The following is a 19,784-nucleotide window of genomic DNA, read 5'->3' on the forward strand; positions in this document are numbered from 1 at the left end:
GCGGGGCAGCTCCCGCCACGCGGCGAGGCACTCCCGTCTCCGGGAGTCAGGGCCATGTCAGAACAATGGGTGGAGAGCAGGAAACGCTGCATGGGAAACAGGATTTCGCTCCACTGTCGCCAGCCGCGGCCCCTTGGCCTCCTTCCTTTCCCTTGCTGAGCCCTGCTCAAGAGAGATCTTCCCACAGCCGTCGGTCCCCACTGCTCCCCAGCACCACTCTCTCGCACCAGCCATCCTGACAGGCATCGGGAGCGTGCTGAGGGGCCGAGGATGCTGCTGTGCAAACAGGTGCCGGTGTGAGATCTTCTCCTTGCGGGTGAGGAAGGGTGCTGAGACTCTTCCCTGCCAGGCTGGAGGAGTCAGCATGGCTCTGGGTGCTTTGAATATGCAGCCGTGATTCCTCCAGGAACGGGGTCCCTGCTCCCCGACAGAGCAGCAACTGGGGAACAGGCCTCGGTGGCTTCTTTGCCACAAAGTCCTGCTCGTGTCATTCTCTTCCCATTGCCGCCTGGGCTGCCTGCGCCGATCCCCAGGACCGGCTGAGACCCCGGCAGAAGCTGAGCAGGGCACTGGGCACAGCGCCGTCCTCAGGCAGGGAATGGGGAGCCTCTTCCTCGCTGTGCCTGCAATATGAACACCAGGACAGCCTCCTGGCTCCTCCAGACTTTGGGCAGCAGTGAAAAGGCAAGATGGGAGCTGTGGACAGAGAGCAAGAGTCCTGAACCACCCCTTGCGGGGAGCGGATAGGGAGCAGCAGTCCTCTGGTTCCTTCTCTTGCTTTTGGGGCATGTCTGGGATTTTCTGACCCGTGCCAAATTCAGGACACATTTCAAGAACATGGGACTCCAGGTTTATCTTCTACTTCTCCTCCCGTGGCTGACAGGTAAATTCTTCTCCTTCTTCCCTTCTGCTCCCAGGGAACCAGCCCCTTCCCCAGGGAGGCTTTGTGGGACTAGAGAATAGAGGGCACTCAGCAGTGCTGGGGGTTGGGATGGAGCAGGGTTTGCTCTCTTCAGAGCTGCTTGTGTGTAGAGATGGGCTTGGAGGAAGGAAGCATCCCTTTGTGAAAGGGAATTTGGATATCTTCTCAGAGCCTGACAGAGAGGGACCCAGACCTCAGGGTGGAGCTGCCCTCTCCCACTTGCCTCTCCCCTGGCATGGGGCTGGCAACATGACCAGCTCACAGGAGGAAAGGCCAGGAGGAAGAGGAGCGCCAGGACCTCCCATCCTGCTTGGGCTGCATGCTGGGTTCATGCAGGTGCCCCTGGGGCATTGAGGTGGGGACTCTCCAAAAAGAGACTAAAAATCCCCACCCTGCTGTCCAAATGGGCTCTGTATCGACCTGGTGACAGGGAGCGAGGCTGTGCCCCAGCACAGCTCCTGAGCTGTGCAGCAGGCAAGAAGGCCCGGGGAGGAGGGGTTTACATCTCAGTTATGGGGTTTGTCATGATGACTGACCCTGATGCAGGGCTGGGATGGCTGGTGCTCTTGTCTGGCATGCAAGGACCCCTTGACACACCCTTGTGCTCCCCTTCCTAGGAGCCATCCTGGACATCACCCTAATTGCCAATGTGCAGAGCCTGTCCCACTCTGACTTCTTCCTCTCCTGTGTCATGGGTGAGCGTGATGTGAGTTACCTGCAGATCGAGAGGGACAACAAGATTGTGATGACACACCCCAAGACGGGCTTCCAGAACTACCGCAACCGCAGCAACCACGTCCAGGCCAGGGGCTTCTCCATGCCCGACCTGGTGGGGATCCTCTACTGCCTGGGGCGCACACCAACAGAGCAGGCTCAGGTGGTCTACGTGCACAACAGCCACAATGGTGAGTGGGCTGGGGGCTGATAGGGCACTGCCATGTTCCCCTGGAAGCTCCTCCACATGCGAGCTGGAGATCATGTGTGAGCAGTTACAGGCTTCCTCCCCTACATGCTGAGCTTTGCAGTCCTAGTGCAACTGAGGGAGGTGTGGGGGGGAACAGTGGTGACTCGCTCTTCGAAGCCAGATTTGGGGTCTGCTGGCACTAGAAGGCCAACAGCCCTTTGCTCATTGGGTAATCACCACCTTGCCACAGCACCTTTAGCACTTGAGCAGGACATGGGAGATGTGATTGACAACCAGTGGGGCTTGTTTCACTCAAGCGCCAGTCATGAGCAGCATGCATTTATCTCAGATGTTTGTATGGCACTGCAGATGATTAACTTGTGACATACAGGAGATGACACCTAGTCCAGTAAAGTAGCATTTGCACCCTCCCAAAGATATGGGATGACTGTGATTTCCAGCTGAGGAATATGGCTGAACTCCAAGGTCGTTTCATGTCTTGCAGCAGAGTTGTGGGGCACCTGTCTCAAGGAGGTTTGCAGGGAAGGGCAACAGTCACATTGTAGGCAGCTGGCTGAGATGGGAATTGTGCCCAAGATCAGGCCAAGGTCCAAGCGACAGGAAGCCAGACGGCTCTGGAGGAGAGTGTCTCTGGTAGCAAGGGTTGGAAATCATTAACCTGGAGGAGATTAGCCCATCACAGAGTAGCACTTCCAGCCTCATGCCAGGAGGACCGCAAAGGGGCTGACTCTGCCCAGCACCGTGCCTGTGAATGGGAATGTTGCAGTAGCAGGTGCCAAGGAGCCTGCAGGATCAGAGTGAAGAAAACCCACTGAGGGGGCTCTCACCTGCATGTCTGGGATCGTAACTGGCTCTTCAAAGCAGGTATAAGGAATAAGCTGTACTGGGGCTCCCGGGGAGCCTGAGGGTGCACAAAGCAGCTTCTTGTGCGGAGATACACCTCCTTTCACTCTCCTTGGGAGTAAGGCTGTGCCCTCCGGATATGAACGTGTGCTTTGGCGAGCTCAGGGCTGCCAAGCTCCTTGCAGCAGCGGGACTTTGTGGCCTCCTGCGATGGCAAGAAGCATTGGCAAGGGCTTGCAGGCAGTCAAGGGCAATGAGCGCTGGGCTTTTGTCTTCATGCTCCATCTCCTATTTTGTGCCTTGTAAGCCTAAAGGGCAGCCCTGGGCTAGGTCACAACAGGGGTAATGTCCAGGTTTAACGTTGCCCAACACTACCCCCTCTAACCTCCCCTTTTCAGGTTCTTGAGACTGCAAAAGTGTGACTATCAGGACTGAAATTTTCTGTATTAGGTAATTGCCTTAGGAAGCTTTCTGGGTCCTTTTTAGAAAGTCTCAGCTAAAACAGTCCACCTGTTGCTGAGAATGAAGTGAGGGGACTACATATTCCCTTGCCTATGTTAAAACACAGTTTTACTATAATTTTTTGAGCAGCTCTAATATCTCCAAGCTGTGGAACAGAGATTGCGATAAGGAACAGGCCTCTGGGGTTCAAGCATCCTCCAAAGAGCAGTGACTGGGACTGTGTCCTTGGCCAGAAGTTTGACCTGAAAATGGCAGCAGTCATATCGGAAACAGAGACGACTAGTCTGGATAAACAGAGCGCCAAAGAGGCGCCGGCAGAGGACAAATAGAGTCAGGGGGATACGCTAATACCAGACATAAAAGCGTATAGGAAAGACTGAGTCCACTGTGAAGTTCAAAGAATAGTACTGTATGTTAAAGAAGGGCTGAAGTCGAACCAGGTTTAGAAACTAACTGTATCAGTAAGCAACAGAGGAGGTCTTTCTGCGGGATTTCCCTGTCACTTGGCAGGACAAAGCAGGCAGAGCGCTGCGGTAGGGCTATTTGCTGGCCACGAGGGTCCAGGGGCCCAGGAGCACAGCGGGGGGCTTCATGCCCCCGTACGTCCCCGATGAAAGTCACAGAGGGAGATGAGAACTTTGGGGTTGCAGAGATGGAGCTGCTCCGCGCCAGCCCCTGGCTCACCGCAGGGACCTGGTTCACAATATCGCTTCCCACGAGCTGCTCACTGACACCCCCTCTTACGTGCCTGGGTTCAAAACCCCTGCGGGAGTAACAGGAGTCAAAAAAACTGCCATTGGTCTGTTTAATTTAGAGAAGGAGAAGTAACTAAAAATGAGGAAGACTGTTCAAAGGAAAAGGTAACTAAAAATGTTAGATCTTTGCAGGGGGACTGAGGGCCATGTAAGGAAACCATCTTGGAGGTTCAAGTGCGTGTCACCTCTCATAAAAAGGCTAAGAAAGCACAAAAGTGCACATGAATCGCTATGTAGCTGGTAGGGAAAATTGCTAGAAGCAAGCTGGTATCTTCCAAAAGGTTGTGCACAAATGAAAAAGAAAAAAAAAAAAAGAAAAAAGAAAATAGGAAGGATCCTAAACTTTGAAAGGTTTAATGCAAAAACACAGTAAAATAGACCAAAAAAGAATGTAAGGGGCAATTTAGGAAAGGTTTAAAATTGACAATACATTATTTTTCAAAATCTCAGGGGCAGAAGGTCTCTCAGACAGGCCACTGCAGAAAAAAGAAATTAATTTTTTTTGCATCTATGTACACCATAGAGAAGTTTGGGAAAATTCCCACAATGAAACCTTAATTTATAGGGGAACTTGTCAGAAAGCTTGTCAGAAAGTGCTGATAGAAGAGGACGTGGAATAAATAGCCAAAATGAACAATACCTTGTTGCCAGGACTGTGTTGCCATGAAAAGTACCTTATTGCTAAATTGCTGACTGTGGTGTGTGACCTCTTTCTTAAAATTACCTTGGTGCCAGAGGACTGACTGCAAGGTTGCTAGCGTGATGCCAGCTTTTTTAAAAGGGTTTCTAGGTAGGGAATTACAGGCCTGTAAACATAAATCTCAACCAGACAATTGATAGAAACTGTAATAAAGAGCAGAATTAGTAGGCACACGACACCCTGAGAAAGAACCATCGGATGTTTTATAAAGGCAGGTAATGCCCCGTAGCTGGATTTCTTCGAAGGTGTCGGTAGCAAGGATAACGTGGGAGATCTGGTTGATGCTGTCTGCTCATGTTCCCAGAAAGCATTAAGAAAATTCCCTTCCAAAGGCTCTTTGAAAGAAACTAAGCAACCGTGGGGTGACAGGGGAGGTCTTTACATGGATCAGTAACTGAATAAAAGAAAGGAAACAAGAATAGGAGTTAATTTGCAGTTTTTGCCATGCAGAGAAAACACCACTAGAGTCGCACAGTGTCTCCGCAGGGATCTGTGCTACTGGATGTATTCATAAATGACTGGAAAAGTGACCATGTTTGCTGATGTTACTAAGCTAATCAGGGAGAGAAAGAGGAGGGGTGAGTTCTGTGAAGAACTGCGGAAACTGAGTCGCAAGTGATAAAGCGGCAGAGGAAACTCAGTGGAGGTAAATGCAAAGCGATGCACATGGGAACCCTCTGCTTCCCCTGGAAAATGCTGGGCTCTCACTCTTGGCGGTCAGACCCCAGGGCTGCAACAACAGTTTCTGTAGGTATGAGGTGAATGCTCAGGAGAAAATCCTGACTCTCAGAAAGGCTGTGTTAGACCTAAGGAAGGTTCAGAGGAGAGCAATGCTGACGACTAAAGGTGTGGGACAGCAGCAGCACGAGGATCATCTAGGCAGAGAGATACTCCTCAGACTGGAAAAGAGATGGCTGTAGAGAGGTATGATAGAGGTCTATGAGATCCTGAGTGTCTGGGAGTGGGTGCCGAGCAATCACTTATTCTCTCCCACTGCCAATACAAGGAAGTAGTAATTGGCAGGTGCAAAAGGAAGGAGAGGAGGTGGCTTCTTGTGCAGCCAGTATTTAGCCTCAGGAACGCCAAGCTGCAGGTAGGACAGGCTAAATTTGTATGCATTTTAAAAGGAACTGCAAAATCCATGGAAGAAAAACCTCAGCTGGGGCATATTGAATAGAAAGTTAATACCTGACTCAGGAAGTTCCTGAGCGAAAATTGCTGAAGCCTGGGAGGCTCTTCTGGGAATTACTGGGACACGCTCGACCTGTTAGGCTCTTCCCCAGGCCTCCACTGTGTGCCCCATTTCCTCCTCACTGCTGGCCACTGCTGGAGACACCACATGGAGCTGGATGTGCCTCTGGTCTGACTCAGCACGGCCGCTTTCGATGTGTGCGATCTGGCACGTTGGGAGGCTGCGACTGCCAGAACCCAAATGTGCCCTTTTTTGTGTCTGTCCTGGCACACCCAGGGCCTGGTTCCTCTGCCCTTAACATATTTATAGCCTGATTTACGCTCAAAGCAGGGCTCTGGCTGACTCACTGTACAGCTATGAGAGCTCATTGCTGCTGCATACCTGAATGCCTGGGAAACGATAGCTATGGCAGTGCTGTAGCCAAATGCTCTGGTAAAGGCAGGGGCAGCCGCTGGCTGACAAGGTGGTGCGCAGGTCCTCGGTTCCCGGCCCCTTGCCTGCCTGTACTGCTGCCTTCGCTTGCTCCGTAACCCTGACCCGGGGGTGATGACCTGCTGAGAAGTGTCACCTGCCTTCTGCTTCCACCCTCAGCGAAGAGGGGGCAAATCCAAGTTTTTCAGGCAAACTGTTTACCATTCCAAAATTCTTAGCTCTTGGAACCTTTTCCGATGTTTCTTGGCATGATAAATACCTGCCGCGGACAGCAGTCGGTGCATGTTTAGTTGGGCGGCTGCCACGTTAACCAGGCACCCTGATGTCATGGGGCTCATTGAGGTCATGAGCCGCGGTGCTGTGTGAAAGCACCGGGTGCCCCCAGCCTGAGCGAGGCTGCAGATGCCTGCGCAGTGGGTGCCGCCTGGCGCTGGGCCACATGTCTGGTCGGCTGATGCAGAGGGGGCCAGCGCTGCCCTCGGGTGTGTGTGCAACCACCCCACCACTCAGCACGTTCTCCCTTCTTGCAGCCCACCTATTCCCTGAGAAGGCCACGCAGTCCGTGAACATCGCTGAGCCAGCCACCTTCTCCGCCAGAGTCCTCAAGAAGAAGGAGACGGACATTATGTGGAAAAGAAATGGCAAGTGATCTGGGGAGCCCCCCTGGGGGGGGGGGCTGCAGCAATGTGGCCCGCGCTGGCCACAGGGCCAGCCCTAAGGCACGCTCCCACGCCGCAGCGGCCGCCACGGCCCCTCTGCCCCCTTGCAGGTACCTACTACCAGACCACAGACCGGGGCGAGGTGCGGGACAACGTCTTCACACTGACGCTCCCTAACGTGAGCGTGAGCGAGAACGGCGTCTACAGCGCCACGTTTATGGGGGACAGCCCACTGTGGAGCGCCTTCTACAGACTGATCGTCAGAGGTGAGAAGGGCCGGGGTCGGTGAAGGACAGCCATGGCCCCGGGCTCCCCCGCTGCCCCCAGGGCTGGGGCTGTGATGGGGTGCAGTGGGCCGCTGTGTTCTGGAGGAGAACAGGAGACACTGGGGCTGCAGGTCTCGGCATGCTGCTGGGTCTTGGCAGTGGAAGCAAGTGCAGGTACAGGCAATGGAGGCGCCCGTGGACCTGGCCAGAGTGACAGGGAGGCCGAGGGGTTGGGGGCAGCAAATTGGGGGGCAATGGGTTTGTCATCCCTGCTCTCTCTGCAGCATGTGCCGCAAAGAAATGGGGGCCCTCCTGCGAGAAGGACTGCCCTGACTGTCTGAACGGGGGTGTCTGCCATGACCACGTTGGTGAATGCATCTGCCCTCCCGGGTTCATGGGCACTCGCTGTGAGAGAGGTAGGGTGTCTGGCTGCCTCCCCTCCACAGGGGGCCAGCAGCAGGAGCTGTGCACGGGGCACATGCGGGGACCTCCGTCAAGCTCCTACACTCGGGAACCGCAGCTAGAAACTCCACACGCCTCTCTGGCCCTGGTGTCCCTGTTTTTGGAGCAGGCCTGGGGCCATCCCCCTTCTTTGCATGACAAGACTACAGGGGGGCAATGAGTTTGTGTGGGGGCCCCTTGCACGCTTGGGACAATTTTGTGGAGCCCCAGGACACCGAGCCAGTGGCATGTCCCTGCACAAGCAGTGCCCAGGAGGAGGATGAGTGTATTTGGGAAGGAAGCCCAGCTAACAGCTGGTGAGGGCAGATGACATTCTTGTTTTTCAGCCTGTCGGGAAGGCCAGTTCGGCCGTAACTGCCAGGAGACGTGCCAGAGAGCCCAGGGCTGCAGGGGGCTCAGCTTCTGCCTTCCAGACCCCTATGGCTGCTCCTGCGCCTCCGGGTGGAGTGGCTCCCGCTGCAACGAAGGTACTGGGACTCAGGCTATCCGCCTGCCCACCCCTGCCCGATGGAGGTAGCCCTCCAGCCGACTGATCCAGCACAGGGTCAGCTCATCCTTTTTGCCTGCAGAAGGCCAGGGCTTCCCCCAGGTCCTGGTTCTGTTCTCCAGCAACAGCGGCACCCATGCAAATTGCTCACTGTCACATCCAGATGGTTTTATCACCACTTGCCAGGTCTCACCCCACCCTGTCTCTCACTCTGCACTGCAGCTGAGCCGGACAGTGGTCCCCATGGCACAGGAAGGAGACCTCCATCCCATACTCGCCCTTCTTTTTTGTCCTGGGTGCTGCCTGTAGCACCCGACTGATGGCTTTGGGAACAAGGGTTCTCTCTGGTTACAGGAGAGACCATGTCAGCTGCTCCATTGCTGCTCTCCCCTCTGCCTGCCAGCCACCAGGCTCTCCTGGCTCAGCAGTCTTGGTGCATGTACCAACTGCCTGCGGTCTCTGCCTCCTGGCGGGCTGGATGGCAGGTCCTGCTCTGCACCAGAACCCGGCTGTGACCCTGCACTGTGGCTGGGTGGTAACTGCAAGCTCTCCTCTTCCCTCAGCCTGTCCTCCAGGATACTATGGCCCAGACTGCGCCCTGGGGTGCTCCTGCCGAAACGGAGGCAGCTGTAACCGCTTCAGTGGCTGCTTGTGCCCCTCAGGCTGGCATGGACGGTACTGCGAGAAGTCAGGTGAGGCTGCTGCTGGCCTAGCCTAGCACGGGGGGCTGTGGCAGGTGCCTCAGGGCAATATCCCCTTGCCATTAACCCTGTGGGCAGCTGGCTACTAACCTTGACAGCCAAATCAGTAACCAACGTTGCCCTAGACCTGCTTGCAGAAATAGTCCCCAGCCCCATGGAAACAATGGTGCTGTAAGGGGAATATCTGGTCTGCCCCTTCCAAATTAGCTGTGCTCTTGCATTGCTCAGTCTGACACATGAGCTGGCGTTCTGGGCCCTGCACTGCTTCAGTTAGACCTCAGCACCCAGCCTGGACCCCAAGGCACGAGGACTGTGGGCACCGGGGCACCCAGCTCTGTGGCTGTGTGTTTGAGACTGGGGACTGGCTCTCTGGGAAAGATCTGAGCCTCTCACATGCCTGGGAAGGAGCAGGGTCTGCTTCAATGCTGCTTTCTCTATGCCAGACCGGTTCCCCCAGATCATCAGACTGGCCTCAGAGCTGGAGTTCAATCTGGGCTCAGAGCCCGTGATCAGCTGCGTGGCCACCGGGAACCCACTGCCTGCGAGTGACAGTGTGGAGATGCGCAAGGCTGACGGCACCGTGCTCAAGGTACCACCTGCTCACTGGGTGCCCTTCTCCCCACTGCCCCTACCCTGCCCTGTTGCCCCCACACTCTCCCAGCACACTGGCCTCTTCACCCCACCACAAACCATGGGCAATGGGCCCCGTCCCACATTGCAGGCTCTCCCAAAGGCACCCATCTTCCCTCTGATCTTGGCTGTTCCCAGGCCTGATGAGTTAAAATCTGCAAGCGCTGGCATGGGGAGCAGGACATGGGCTCTCACCTGACCTGGTGTGGGCTAACAGCACCCTCTGTGCCCGCAGCTGATCAAAGCCATCATTGAGCCGGGGCAGATCACATGCGAGTTCCAGGTGCTGAGCTTGACCAAGGCCGATGCAGGGCTCTGGGAGTGCAGAGTCTCCACAACTGGGGGGCAGGACAGCCGGAAAGTCAAAGTCAACATCAGAGGTGAGGGAAGGCGAGCAGCCAGAGTGGGATGACCTGGGGCCACTGGGGGAGGCTGATGGCATGGTGTGGGCATGCTAATCCGCACGTGGCCAGGGGAAAGGCCCCAGCTGCCTCCCCTTTGGGCTGGACACTGGTGGGCAGTGGAAGCATCGTGTGTCATGGTGCCAGCAGACAGGTTTGGGTGCTGATAAAAGACTTTGAGGGTCTCCCTTTCCCTGGCAAAGCTGGAGGGAGCCAAGATGTGGTGGATATTCCCACGTTCTGCTCCTCTTTGCTCCCAGTCCCACTGGCTCTGTCCCCTCCTTTGCCCCCAGTGCCGCCCACACCCCTGACCCCCCCTCGGCTACTGGCCAAGCAGAGCCGGCAGCTTGTGGTGTCGCCTGTGGATTGCTTCTCTGGTGATGGACCCATCGTCTCCATCAAGCTGCTCTACAAGCCCAAGGACGACACCTCGGTGTGGTCATCCATTGTGGGTATGTGTCCACCAGGGGCTGAGGGGGCACGGAGAGGACCTGGGCAGGAGGGAATGGCTGTCCCAGCTCGCAGGGCCCTGGACTGCTGCACCAGCTGAGGTCTGAATCCCTTCGATATCACCTGTTTTAGGCGAGACAGAGCAGAGAAAGCCCAAGGTGCCCCTGCAGACTGCTCCCAGAAGCTGGTTATTGTGAAATAGCGGGTAGAGCCAGCAAGCACTGATGCTGCTTGGAGGCCAGCTGGGCTTGTCAATGGGCTGCCTGCACAGAGATCCCTGTCGGACCATGCTCGCCTGGGCTCCAGAAGTCCTGCAGCAGCATCAGATACTTGTGTGGGGTCCCAGAGGAGTAAATGTGGGGTCTCAGTTATCCCAGCCTGCTGGCATGGGCAGAGGTCTCCATCCTGCTCACAAGGAGCCCCTGGGTCTGTCTGGGGTGATGCTGAAGAGGACACCCATGGCGGGGCAGAGTGTGGGTTGGAGGTGTTGCTTTGACACGTCCTCTTGACCAACAGTTGACAACAGCGAGAACATCACCCTCATGAACCTTCGGCCAGTGACTGCCTATGTCGTCAAGGTACAGCTGACTCGGCCAGGGGACGGTGGGGAGGGCAGCAAGGGGCCTGCAGCTGTCATGGTGACCGAGTGCGTAGGTAAGCAAGCCCCCATTTCCCTAAACCTAACCCTAACCCTCATCTGAACTTCCCGGTGAGTCCCTCCCCTGTGTGACCAGTGGGAACATGGGCTGCACGTTGCCAGGGAAAGAGCATGGCGCAGGGCTGAAAGCCTTCACAGCCTGCAAAGTGCCAGGGGCTTGTGAGCAATGAGTTTTTGCTGCCTTTTTATTCACAGAGCCCACAGTCAAGCCTGTGATTGAAGGCTGGTCAATAGAGGAGAAAAACACACTTCATGTCAACTGGAAATTGCCAAATAACCACGAGCCGGCACATGGGTTCATCGTCCATCTTTTTGACTCTGCAAGGAGGCTGGTCTGTGAGAAAAACATCACGTCCATATCTGTGCTGTCTGCCCGCATTGCGGATCTGGAGTTCAACACAGAGTACAGCCTGGAGGTGCTGGTGTACCATTGCATGAGCCTGGGCCCCCCCTCCGACCTCTACAAGGTCATGATAAACAGCAAAGGTAGGCACCGTGGAACATGCACATCCCCCAGCTCAGGCCAGGATGGTGGGGCTCAGGGCACAGTAACACTTATCCCAAAGCACAGAGGGCTTCAGCAGAGCAGTCTCCTACTCATAACCCACAGAGAAAGGGGAGGGCCCTGGAAAGTGGGGGAAGATCAAGTACAGAACCAGTCTTTAGAAATGAGGAAGGGAAGAATACAGAGAATTATAATGATAAATTGATTATAAATATAACAGCAACTACCGTGAGCCAGGTCGCAGGTCCAGCTACTCCTGTATCCCATCTCTGATGGTGCATGAACTGTTGCTTGGGGACAGATAAAGGTACATGGCAAAAAGAGTCCTCATTTCCTCACTGTGCCTTGCAGCCTGCAGCACCAAGGAGCTTGGAAACATCCTAAGCTCTGCATTATCTTTAGGCTATCATGAGTGTTGCTCACAAATAGACCTGTCCACCGTGTCCTTGCCCAAGCCCTGTTTGAACTATCTATACTTCTGGGCTTTACAACATCCTGTAGCAACAAGTTCCTTGATATAATTACACATTGTGTAAAAAATTATTTCCTTTTGTTTGTTTTAATCCTGATGCCTGACAATTTCACTGGATGGTCACTAGGGCTTGTACTGAGAGAAATCTGTAGTCATTCTTTCCAGTGGAACAAACAGTCAACCCTGCATGGAGCTGGGAGATAGTGAGGAGGTGGAACACAGTCATTGTGGAATGGGGAAGAACAAATCATGTCCAATCAGTCTGACTTCCCTTTTTGACAGGGTAACTGGCCTGGTAGATAAGGGGGAAGCAGTACATAAGGCTTGTGACTTCAGTAAAACATGTCTTGTTCTGGTATGCGTTAGGAGGACTGTTGCATATAAGGCTTGAAAGATGTAATTTTTTGTGCACTCTGTGTCTGTAAGAGCTTTGTGTAATTTGGAGGGTGGGGGGAGGTGGTTTAATAAGCATATGGACAGATTGGAGAAGGTTCAGAGGAGGAAGTGTGAACTATAAGATGCTTAGAAAACACTGTGAGGAAGGGCTGAAGAGAAAAAAATCTCGTGAGAGCTATTAAATGCAAAGACAACTAGCCTGAGAGTCCCTGAGGCTGGGAAAGTGTTTGGGGGTGCAGTCCTGCCCCACTGTTACACTGTCACAAACCCACCCATTTCTGGTCACTGCTGGAGGCAAGATATTGGGAAGGTAGTCTGATCTGCATGGGTGCCCTCATGTTTCCTGAAGAGTAGACCCAGGGAAGGTAACACTGAAGGGTGGCTTGAAAGCAATCTTCCAGCCTATGCAGGGTTGTTAGAAAGAGGACAGTGATCTTTGCTGTGCATGGCAGCCAAGGGATGGACAAGAAGTCCTCTCAGTTTGCAGCAAAGCTGCTTCAGGAAGGAGCTGGTGGCTCTGCCCACTCTGAGAGAGGTAAGCGTTGCTTCTGGTACCCAGGTTGCCATAAACTCAGCTCCTACAGAGGTTCCTGAGAGCAGCTCCCAGCAGCGGTGGCCTGTCTGCCTCTTGCTGCCTCCATGCAAGCATGGACTAGGGGTCGCTGGAGGTACCTTCAAACCTGCCGTGTCTTTGGTTGCCGTTATTGTCTGCACTGACTGGAGGGGTCTGGCTTTCCCTTCACTGCCCAGTCTGCCAAGTGCTGGGAGCCCAGAGCCCCCCAACCCCCCGGCCGGGGGCTGACGCTCTCTCCTCTCCTTGTCCCAGGCCCCTCCTCCCCACGGTCACTCTCCGCAGAGTCCCTGTCTGACACTGCAGTCAGGCTCTCCTGGCAGGTCCCTGAGTACCCCAATGGGGGCATCACCAAGTACATAGTGGAGCTGCAGCAGGTGGGGGGCACCAGTGAACCCCAATGGATTGACACAGACAGCGGCGCGGAGACGACCAAGACCGTCGGGGGCCTCAATGCCAGCACGAACTACCAGTTCCGTGTCCGGGCCAACTCCCACGTGCCAGGAGAGTGGAGCCAGCCTGTGAAAGCTAAGACCCTGGGGGATGGTGAGTGAGGCGTCCCAGCAGGGCACACACCTGGACAACTCTGGGCCTCCCTGCACCAACCCAGCCACCTGGCTGGTGCTCCAGCCTGTGCGATCCCAGCACCATCTGGGTTCCCCGGACACGGCCGTGCCTGCTGTCTGCCTCTCTACAGGCAGGGTGGCTAACGAGGCTCTTCTGGAGCTTGGGCTCAGTGCCTGGGCTGGCAAAGGGAGACCTGAGCACTCATGGTAATCTCAGAGAGCTGCTCTGAAGCAACAGCCCAAGGCTAAAACACTTGCGGGTCTCTTCAGAAATCCTGTTCCACTTAGCCCTGAGCAGGTCAAGGGGGACATGGTGACAGCACAGCACCTATGAAGTAGCTATGCCTTGGCCAGAGGGTGACACAGTGTGCAAAGGGCTAAAGGAGCAGTGCAGAGCTGGTACCAGGGAGGAGCTGACGGCTGGAAGAGAGCAGGGAGGAAGCAGAGCTTGGGCAGAAGTCCAGAAACTGATGGGTTTGGCAGCAGGAGCCTGGGCAGTAACATCTTCACCTCCATGCTAACCTACCCTCCGGGTGCATCTGTGGTTGGTGTTTATGTGGGTGCCTGGGAGCAGCACCCTGGGATGCTGGGGCAGGGCTATGGGGTCTCTGAAGCCCAGCTTGGCAGCAGCTGCTTGACCTATCTCTACAGCTCTATCTGTCAGGCCGATTCAGCCATGAGGGCTCCGCCGTGGACCAAGATCCTTGATCCTTTCTTTTGGCAGGAGCGCTGAGCGCACCACCCAGCCTGGGCAGCCAGAGCACTGAGCAGTCGGGAGTAGACCAACAGCTGCTCTTGGCCATCATCGGCTCTGTGTCCGTCACCTGCCTCACCATCCTCTTTGCTCTCCTTGCACTTTTCCTCATCAAGAAGAATTTTTTCCACCGGCGCCGCACCTTTACATACCAGTCTGGCTCGGTGAGTGCCGCCTGCCCCACCAGGACCGTGTCCCCAGCTCCCCACATCCCAGCCCGATCCAGGTCACGTTCTGTAGCCTCCAGTCCGGATGCAGCCAGGCCTCACTTCCACGCAGAGAGGGTGCGGAGCCCATCCTTGCCCATGACTCCTGCCCTGCTGGGCCTGCCGCAAGGGCAGAGGGGTGCCTGGTGCCTCTAACCTCACCCACTCCTGTTTTCCAGGGGGAGGAGACCATCTTGCAGTTCAACTCAGGGACCCTGACCTTGACACGCCGGCCCAAGCCACAGCCTGAGCCCCTCAGCTACCCCATCTTGGAGTGGGAAGACATCAAGTTTGAAGATATGATCGGGGAGGGGAACTTTGGTCAGGTCATCAGGGCTATGATCAAAAAGGATGGCCTGAAAATGAACGCAGCCATCAAGATGCTGAAAGGTGAGTGTCCTGTCATGGCCAGGGCTTGGTCTTAAGAATGACATCTGAGGTCTTGGCTGCCCCTCCTCACCCCAGGACTCATCCAAAGAAGACACTGAGAAGTGGCAAAAGACCTGTCTGCACCAAGCCAGGCTTCCAACCTCTGGTCCTGGGTCCGAATGGGAGTAGCTGAAATGGGGGTTATCTGTGTCAGCCCCTCCAAGCCTTCCCTGTCTCTGCCCAGAAGCACTGCTCACGGGTTGGCAGAGCCCCAGTCCATATCCTTAGCCTCTAGCATCCCCGAATGCTACCCACATGGTGCAGTCTGGGAAGCCTGTAAGCTTGTGGTCCCCATTGAATCTCCGAGGAAGCGCTGGGACAGTGCCAGTCTTTTGCTTCGTTTCACCATGCCGAACCTGGGGGTTAGCTGGCGTGATCGTCTGACCTGACAGTCTGTTGCAGTGTGAGAGGCGGCTGCCAGGGCTCCTGCTGATGGGCCAGGCCTTCCTAGGCACTGCCCTGCCAGCTTTCCAGCACACAGGAAGGGAAGTCAACTCACCAAGCCAGACAAAAATACTCAATTTTTTTGTGGGGTGAATTTTTGGCCAGTTTAGTATAATTCAGTCAGCTCAGAGGTGGGGTGGTACAGGGCAGGGGAAGAAGCACATGGCAGAATGGGGTAGGGGACAGGGAGCTTCTCTCTTTCTGCAAGCTCAGCCCCTATGAGACTGCATCCTGAGCACCATTCCTGGCTGAAGAGAAGGCAAGAGCTGGGCCACAGGAGAACAACAGAAAGGCCCTTAATGTAGGACTGAAGAGTCTGTTCCTGCTTTGCTTCCAGAGTTTGCTTCGGAGAATGACCATCGGGACTTTGCTGGGGAGCTGGAGGTGCTATGCAAACTGGGCCATCACCCCAACATCATCAACTTGCTGGGTGCCTGTGAGAACAAGGGTGAGGGCTCTTGGATGGGTTGGTGTCTCCGGCCCCACATTGTCCCCTGCCCAGATGAGCTTTCCTCTTTCCTTGACAGCGTCTGATAACCTCTGCCTTCTCCTCCCCGCTGCAGGCTACCTGTACATTGCTATTGAGTATGCCCCCTACGGAAACCTCCTTGACTTCCTCCGCAAAAGCCGAGTCCTGGAGACTGACCCAGCCTTTGCCAAGGAGCATGGGACTGCATCCACCCTCACCTCCCAGCAGCTCCTCCAGTTTGCTTCAGATGTGGCCAAGGGAATGCAGTACCTGAGTGAGAAGCAGGTATGCCCACACCTCCCCCCAGGCAAGGGCCTGCATTGCTCACAGCCTGGGGACCAAGTCCTGGGCTCCCTGTGAATATGTGTGGGGACTTGGACATGCAAGGCTACGGGTTCTGCTCTCCTCTCTGGCAAACCCTCTCAGAGCCCAGAGCATCCTTTCACCATGGGCCTGGTGACTCCTGTGTGGAGCACAAGATCCCTGGGACCAGCAGGATGGAAAATTTGGCTCTTGATCATTGGTGCCTCCTGTCTCAGTTTCAAGTCTCAGCTCTTGGCTCAGCTCTCCCCTGCTTGCTCCCTACTCAGTCAAGAGAGAGGACAAGGCTCCCTGGAGTTTCAGGAAGCTGATGAGGATTTGCTGGGAGCAGGAGCAGATGCCTGACAGGTCCAGGGAGAGCAGAAACATCCCAGACAACTTTGTCCCTCCACATCTTCAGAGCACTGTGACTTTGGCAAGCTGGTGTAGCTCACTTATGGCCTCTTTCAGTTCATTCACAGGGACCTGGCAGCCAGAAATATCTTGGTGGGAGAAAATCTGGCCTCCAAGATTGCCGACTTCGGGCTCTCCAGAGGGGAGGAGGTCTATGTGAAGAAGACAATGGTGAGGCAGGAGCTAGGAGTCTCCATGGGGCCTGCACAGGTCTGGTGGGCAGGATCCCTCCCCAGCAGTGGAAACACCCACCGCGCTGGGACTAGCAGCCTGGAGCTGGGGTTCAGGGGATGGATCCTGGCTCGGCTTGTCCTTTGCTCTTGTGCCCCTCAAGGCTGAGTGGAGCCTTTGCTGCTGCTTAGTCTTTGGCAGGGATCCCTGCCCCGCTCGGTCTGCCCTCTAGCTGCAGGGCATGCCCCCCCCCCAATGATCACTCTGTGTTTCCACAGGGTCGCTTGCCGGTTCGCTGGATGGCCATTGAGTCCCTGAACTACAGTGTGTATACCACCAAGAGTGATGTGTAAGTCCTGCAGGCACCAACACATGGGTTGGGGGCACGGAAATGGCCACCTCCATCCCTCCCTGAGGCACTCCATGCCCTCAGGGCAGTTGGTGCAGCGCTGCTCTTGCACTAGGTGTTGGCAAGGGAGAAGGCGATGCCAGTGCAACCCTGCTGACTCTGCCCGAGGTCTGGCTGTCCACGCTCTCCTGCCTGCCCTCCTGGCTGCAGCTCAGCCCTAGCCCTGTCCCAGTCCCAGCACAAAACCCTCTGGCTTCATGCCCGTGCCCAGGAGTGGGACACAGCTAGCAGTTCCACATCACAGCCTGGTCTCCTTCTATTTCAGATGGTCATTCGGTGTCCTGCTTTGGGAGATTGTCAGCTTGGGTAAGGCTCTTCTTAGTCCCCTATGCCCATTTGGGTTCCTGCAGGTCTGGCAGAGTCCTTCTTCTGCAGCCTTGGAGGGGCTCCCTGGGAGCCCTGAGGAACGGTGGCTGGGGGCCTGGGGCAAACCATGCTACCCAGGCACTGCCCCAGGGATGGGCAGGTGGCGCCATGTGGGACCTGCCCAGGGCTCTGCATTGGGGGATGAGGAAACTGTCCCCATCACAGCCACATCTATGTCTCTTGCCCACAGGGGGGACACCATACTGTGGAATGACGTGTGCCGAGCTCTATGAGAAGCTCCCTCAGGGTTACCGCATGGAGAAGCCACGCAACTGTGATGATGAGGTGTAAGTGGGCAGAAAGCCCCGGCCCAGGGCAGGGCTCAGTGGATGCACTGTCCTGAGAGCAGGGCTGTTGTGCTCAACTGGGCCAGTCCCTCTGGGCTGTGGTTTGGCTTGACAGCGGTGTCCCTGCACCCTGTGCTTCCCACCACCCAACTGGGCTCCCACTGGCTGGTCTGCCTGTGCAGCATTACCAGGAGAAGAGCTGGGGTCCCATGTCCCAGCCACCCATCTCCACGCTTTGCCTCTGCACCTGCTTCTCCCCATCTCACATAAACAGCTTTGCTGCCCCCCTACGCCCCCCATGCTAACCTGGTGTGGGTCTCTGCCCCCAGGTACGAGCTGATGCGGCAGTGCTGGCGTGACCGCCCCTACGAGCGCCCACCCTTTGCCCAGATCTCCATGCAGCTCATCCGCATGCTGGAGGCCAGAAAGGTGGGTGTCCGTGGAGGCATGGCTCGGTGCAGGGTGCCTGCATTGCCCTGGGCTGGGCGTGGGGTCTGCACATGGAGGGCTCTGGGCACTGCTGGCTCCCCAAGGAGTGCTAGAGAGATGCCCAGCTTGCACAGGGACCAAAGGCTGGGGGACTCCCTGGACAGCCCCCTGCTTGGGGGGCATCCAACACCAATCCCTGTCTGAAGCCCACCAAGTGCAGTGACTCCCCCTGGCAGCTCCGCAGGCTCCCAGCCCTGCGCCCCGGGGTGCTGCACCTGTGAGTGTGCCACTAGGTGCAGGATGGGGGACAGGGACAGGGACTCTGTCACAACCTGCTCCTGACTTGGGTTCCCCATGCAGGCCTACGTGAACATGGCCCTGTTTGAGAACTTCACCTACGCAGGGATCGATGCCACCGCAGAGGAGGCGTGAGGCTGCACCCAGCACTGTGCAGCCAGCTGCCCAGCTACGCCAGCTCATGGCCCCACTGCAGAGGGACAACACTGGCCCCCAGCCTGCTGGAATAATGCTGTGGGAACAAGGGGCTGCCTGACCCCCCCTGGGTCAGAGCCCCAAACACTGGTGACCCTTCCTGAGAGTGCCCTTCCACGCAGCAGGACTGCATTTTTCCCTCCCCGGCTGCCTCCCAAGGTGTGCTGGCCACGTTGGCATGCCACTGGCCTCTGACAGTGGTTCCACACAGCTGGGGGATGTGCTGGAATGTCCCCAAAGGACAAGACCCTGGCTGCACGCCCTGCATGGTGTTTGCAGCAGAGTTATGGCAGGAGAAGGGCTCTCCTAGGAGCTGGCAGATGCTGCAGCTCGGACCTCTGGAAGTGTGTAGGAGCTGGCCTATGCATGAGGACATAAATGCCCATCCTCTGGGGTGAGAGATGGAAGCAGAGACCTGGCAGCTCACTGCCCTGCAGGCTCTCAGTGTGCTCGGGGTCTGACTCAGTGCCAGGTCCTGAGCACTGTCCTGATGAGGCTGCAAACATTGCTGCCAGCATGGGATGAGGCAGCCCCAGGGTGCGAGAAAGGATGGTGCTAGCTGTGCATGGCCTCCAGCTCTGCACTAACCCTTTGGAGATTGCCAGTTCTGCTTTCTGTTCAATAAATGTAGCGCAACAGACACCCATGGTCTGGGGAAGGGAGAGGTGGGTTACCAGCTCTGCGTCGCTGAAGGCCCTGCGGAAGGGGACCTGGGGCCCTGCCAGTCTGCTGCGGTGGTGATTCATTGGGATCCTGTCGGCTGTCTGGGTCCTCCGATGGCAGGGATTCCCCAGCGCCCCCAGACAAGCCCCACGTTTCATTATGTAGTGGGAAAGGTTTTTCTTAATATCAAACTGGGATCTCCCCACCTGCAATCTAAGACCGTGACTTGTCCTGTCCCCCAAGGATATGGAAAACAAATTATTTCCTTCCTTTGTGCAGCAGCCTCTCACATATTTGAAAACTGTTACTGCAGCTTCCCCTCAGCTGGCCCCTCTTTATGGGGAACAACCCCAGTTCCTCCAGCCTTTCCCTGCAGCGCAGGTTGTGTTGCTGTGGCTCTCCCCTGGACTCTTCCCACCTGGGGGCCAGCTGATGCCCACCCAGTGCTGAGTCAAGCTGTAGGGTCTTTTCATGCATCTTCCTAGGTGAGTGTCCT

General features: G+C 56.0%; 1 protein-coding gene across 3 annotated transcripts; it reads left to right on the forward strand.

Moving 5' to 3' along the window:
- The first annotated feature begins 168 nt into the window (after positions 1 to 168).
- Positions 169 to 19,263, forward strand: TIE1 (tyrosine kinase with immunoglobulin like and EGF like domains 1). 3 transcript variants are annotated; one of them, XM_013960970.2, is made up of 23 exons: positions 169 to 883; positions 1,540 to 1,827; positions 6,762 to 6,872; positions 7,001 to 7,156; positions 7,441 to 7,572; positions 7,945 to 8,085; positions 8,669 to 8,797; positions 9,250 to 9,395; positions 9,672 to 9,816; positions 10,131 to 10,289; positions 10,804 to 10,941; positions 11,141 to 11,431; positions 13,145 to 13,435; positions 14,180 to 14,493; positions 14,595 to 14,805; positions 15,626 to 15,736; positions 15,852 to 16,042; positions 16,529 to 16,642; positions 16,921 to 16,991; positions 17,317 to 17,357; positions 17,608 to 17,704; positions 18,034 to 18,133; positions 18,494 to 19,263. In XM_013960970.2, exons 1-23 carry the CDS (start codon positions 838 to 840, stop codon positions 18,563 to 18,565), a joined length of 3,495 nt encoding a protein of 1,164 aa, XP_013816424.1. In that variant the 5' UTR covers positions 169 to 837; the 3' UTR covers positions 18,566 to 19,263. The 3 variants fall into 3 exon arrangements, with proteins under 3 accessions (XP_013816424.1, XP_013816425.1, XP_013816426.1); XM_013960971.2 differs by having other exon boundaries at positions 14,180 to 14,373; XM_013960972.2 differs by lacking the exon at positions 13,145 to 13,435.
- Positions 19,264 to 19,784: the final 521 nt, after the last annotated feature.

Source organism: Apteryx mantelli, chromosome 8, assembly GCF_036417845.1.
Source record: "Apteryx mantelli isolate bAptMan1 chromosome 8, bAptMan1.hap1, whole genome shotgun sequence".
Lineage (NCBI taxonomy): Eukaryota > Metazoa > Chordata > Aves > Apterygiformes > Apterygidae > Apteryx > Apteryx mantelli.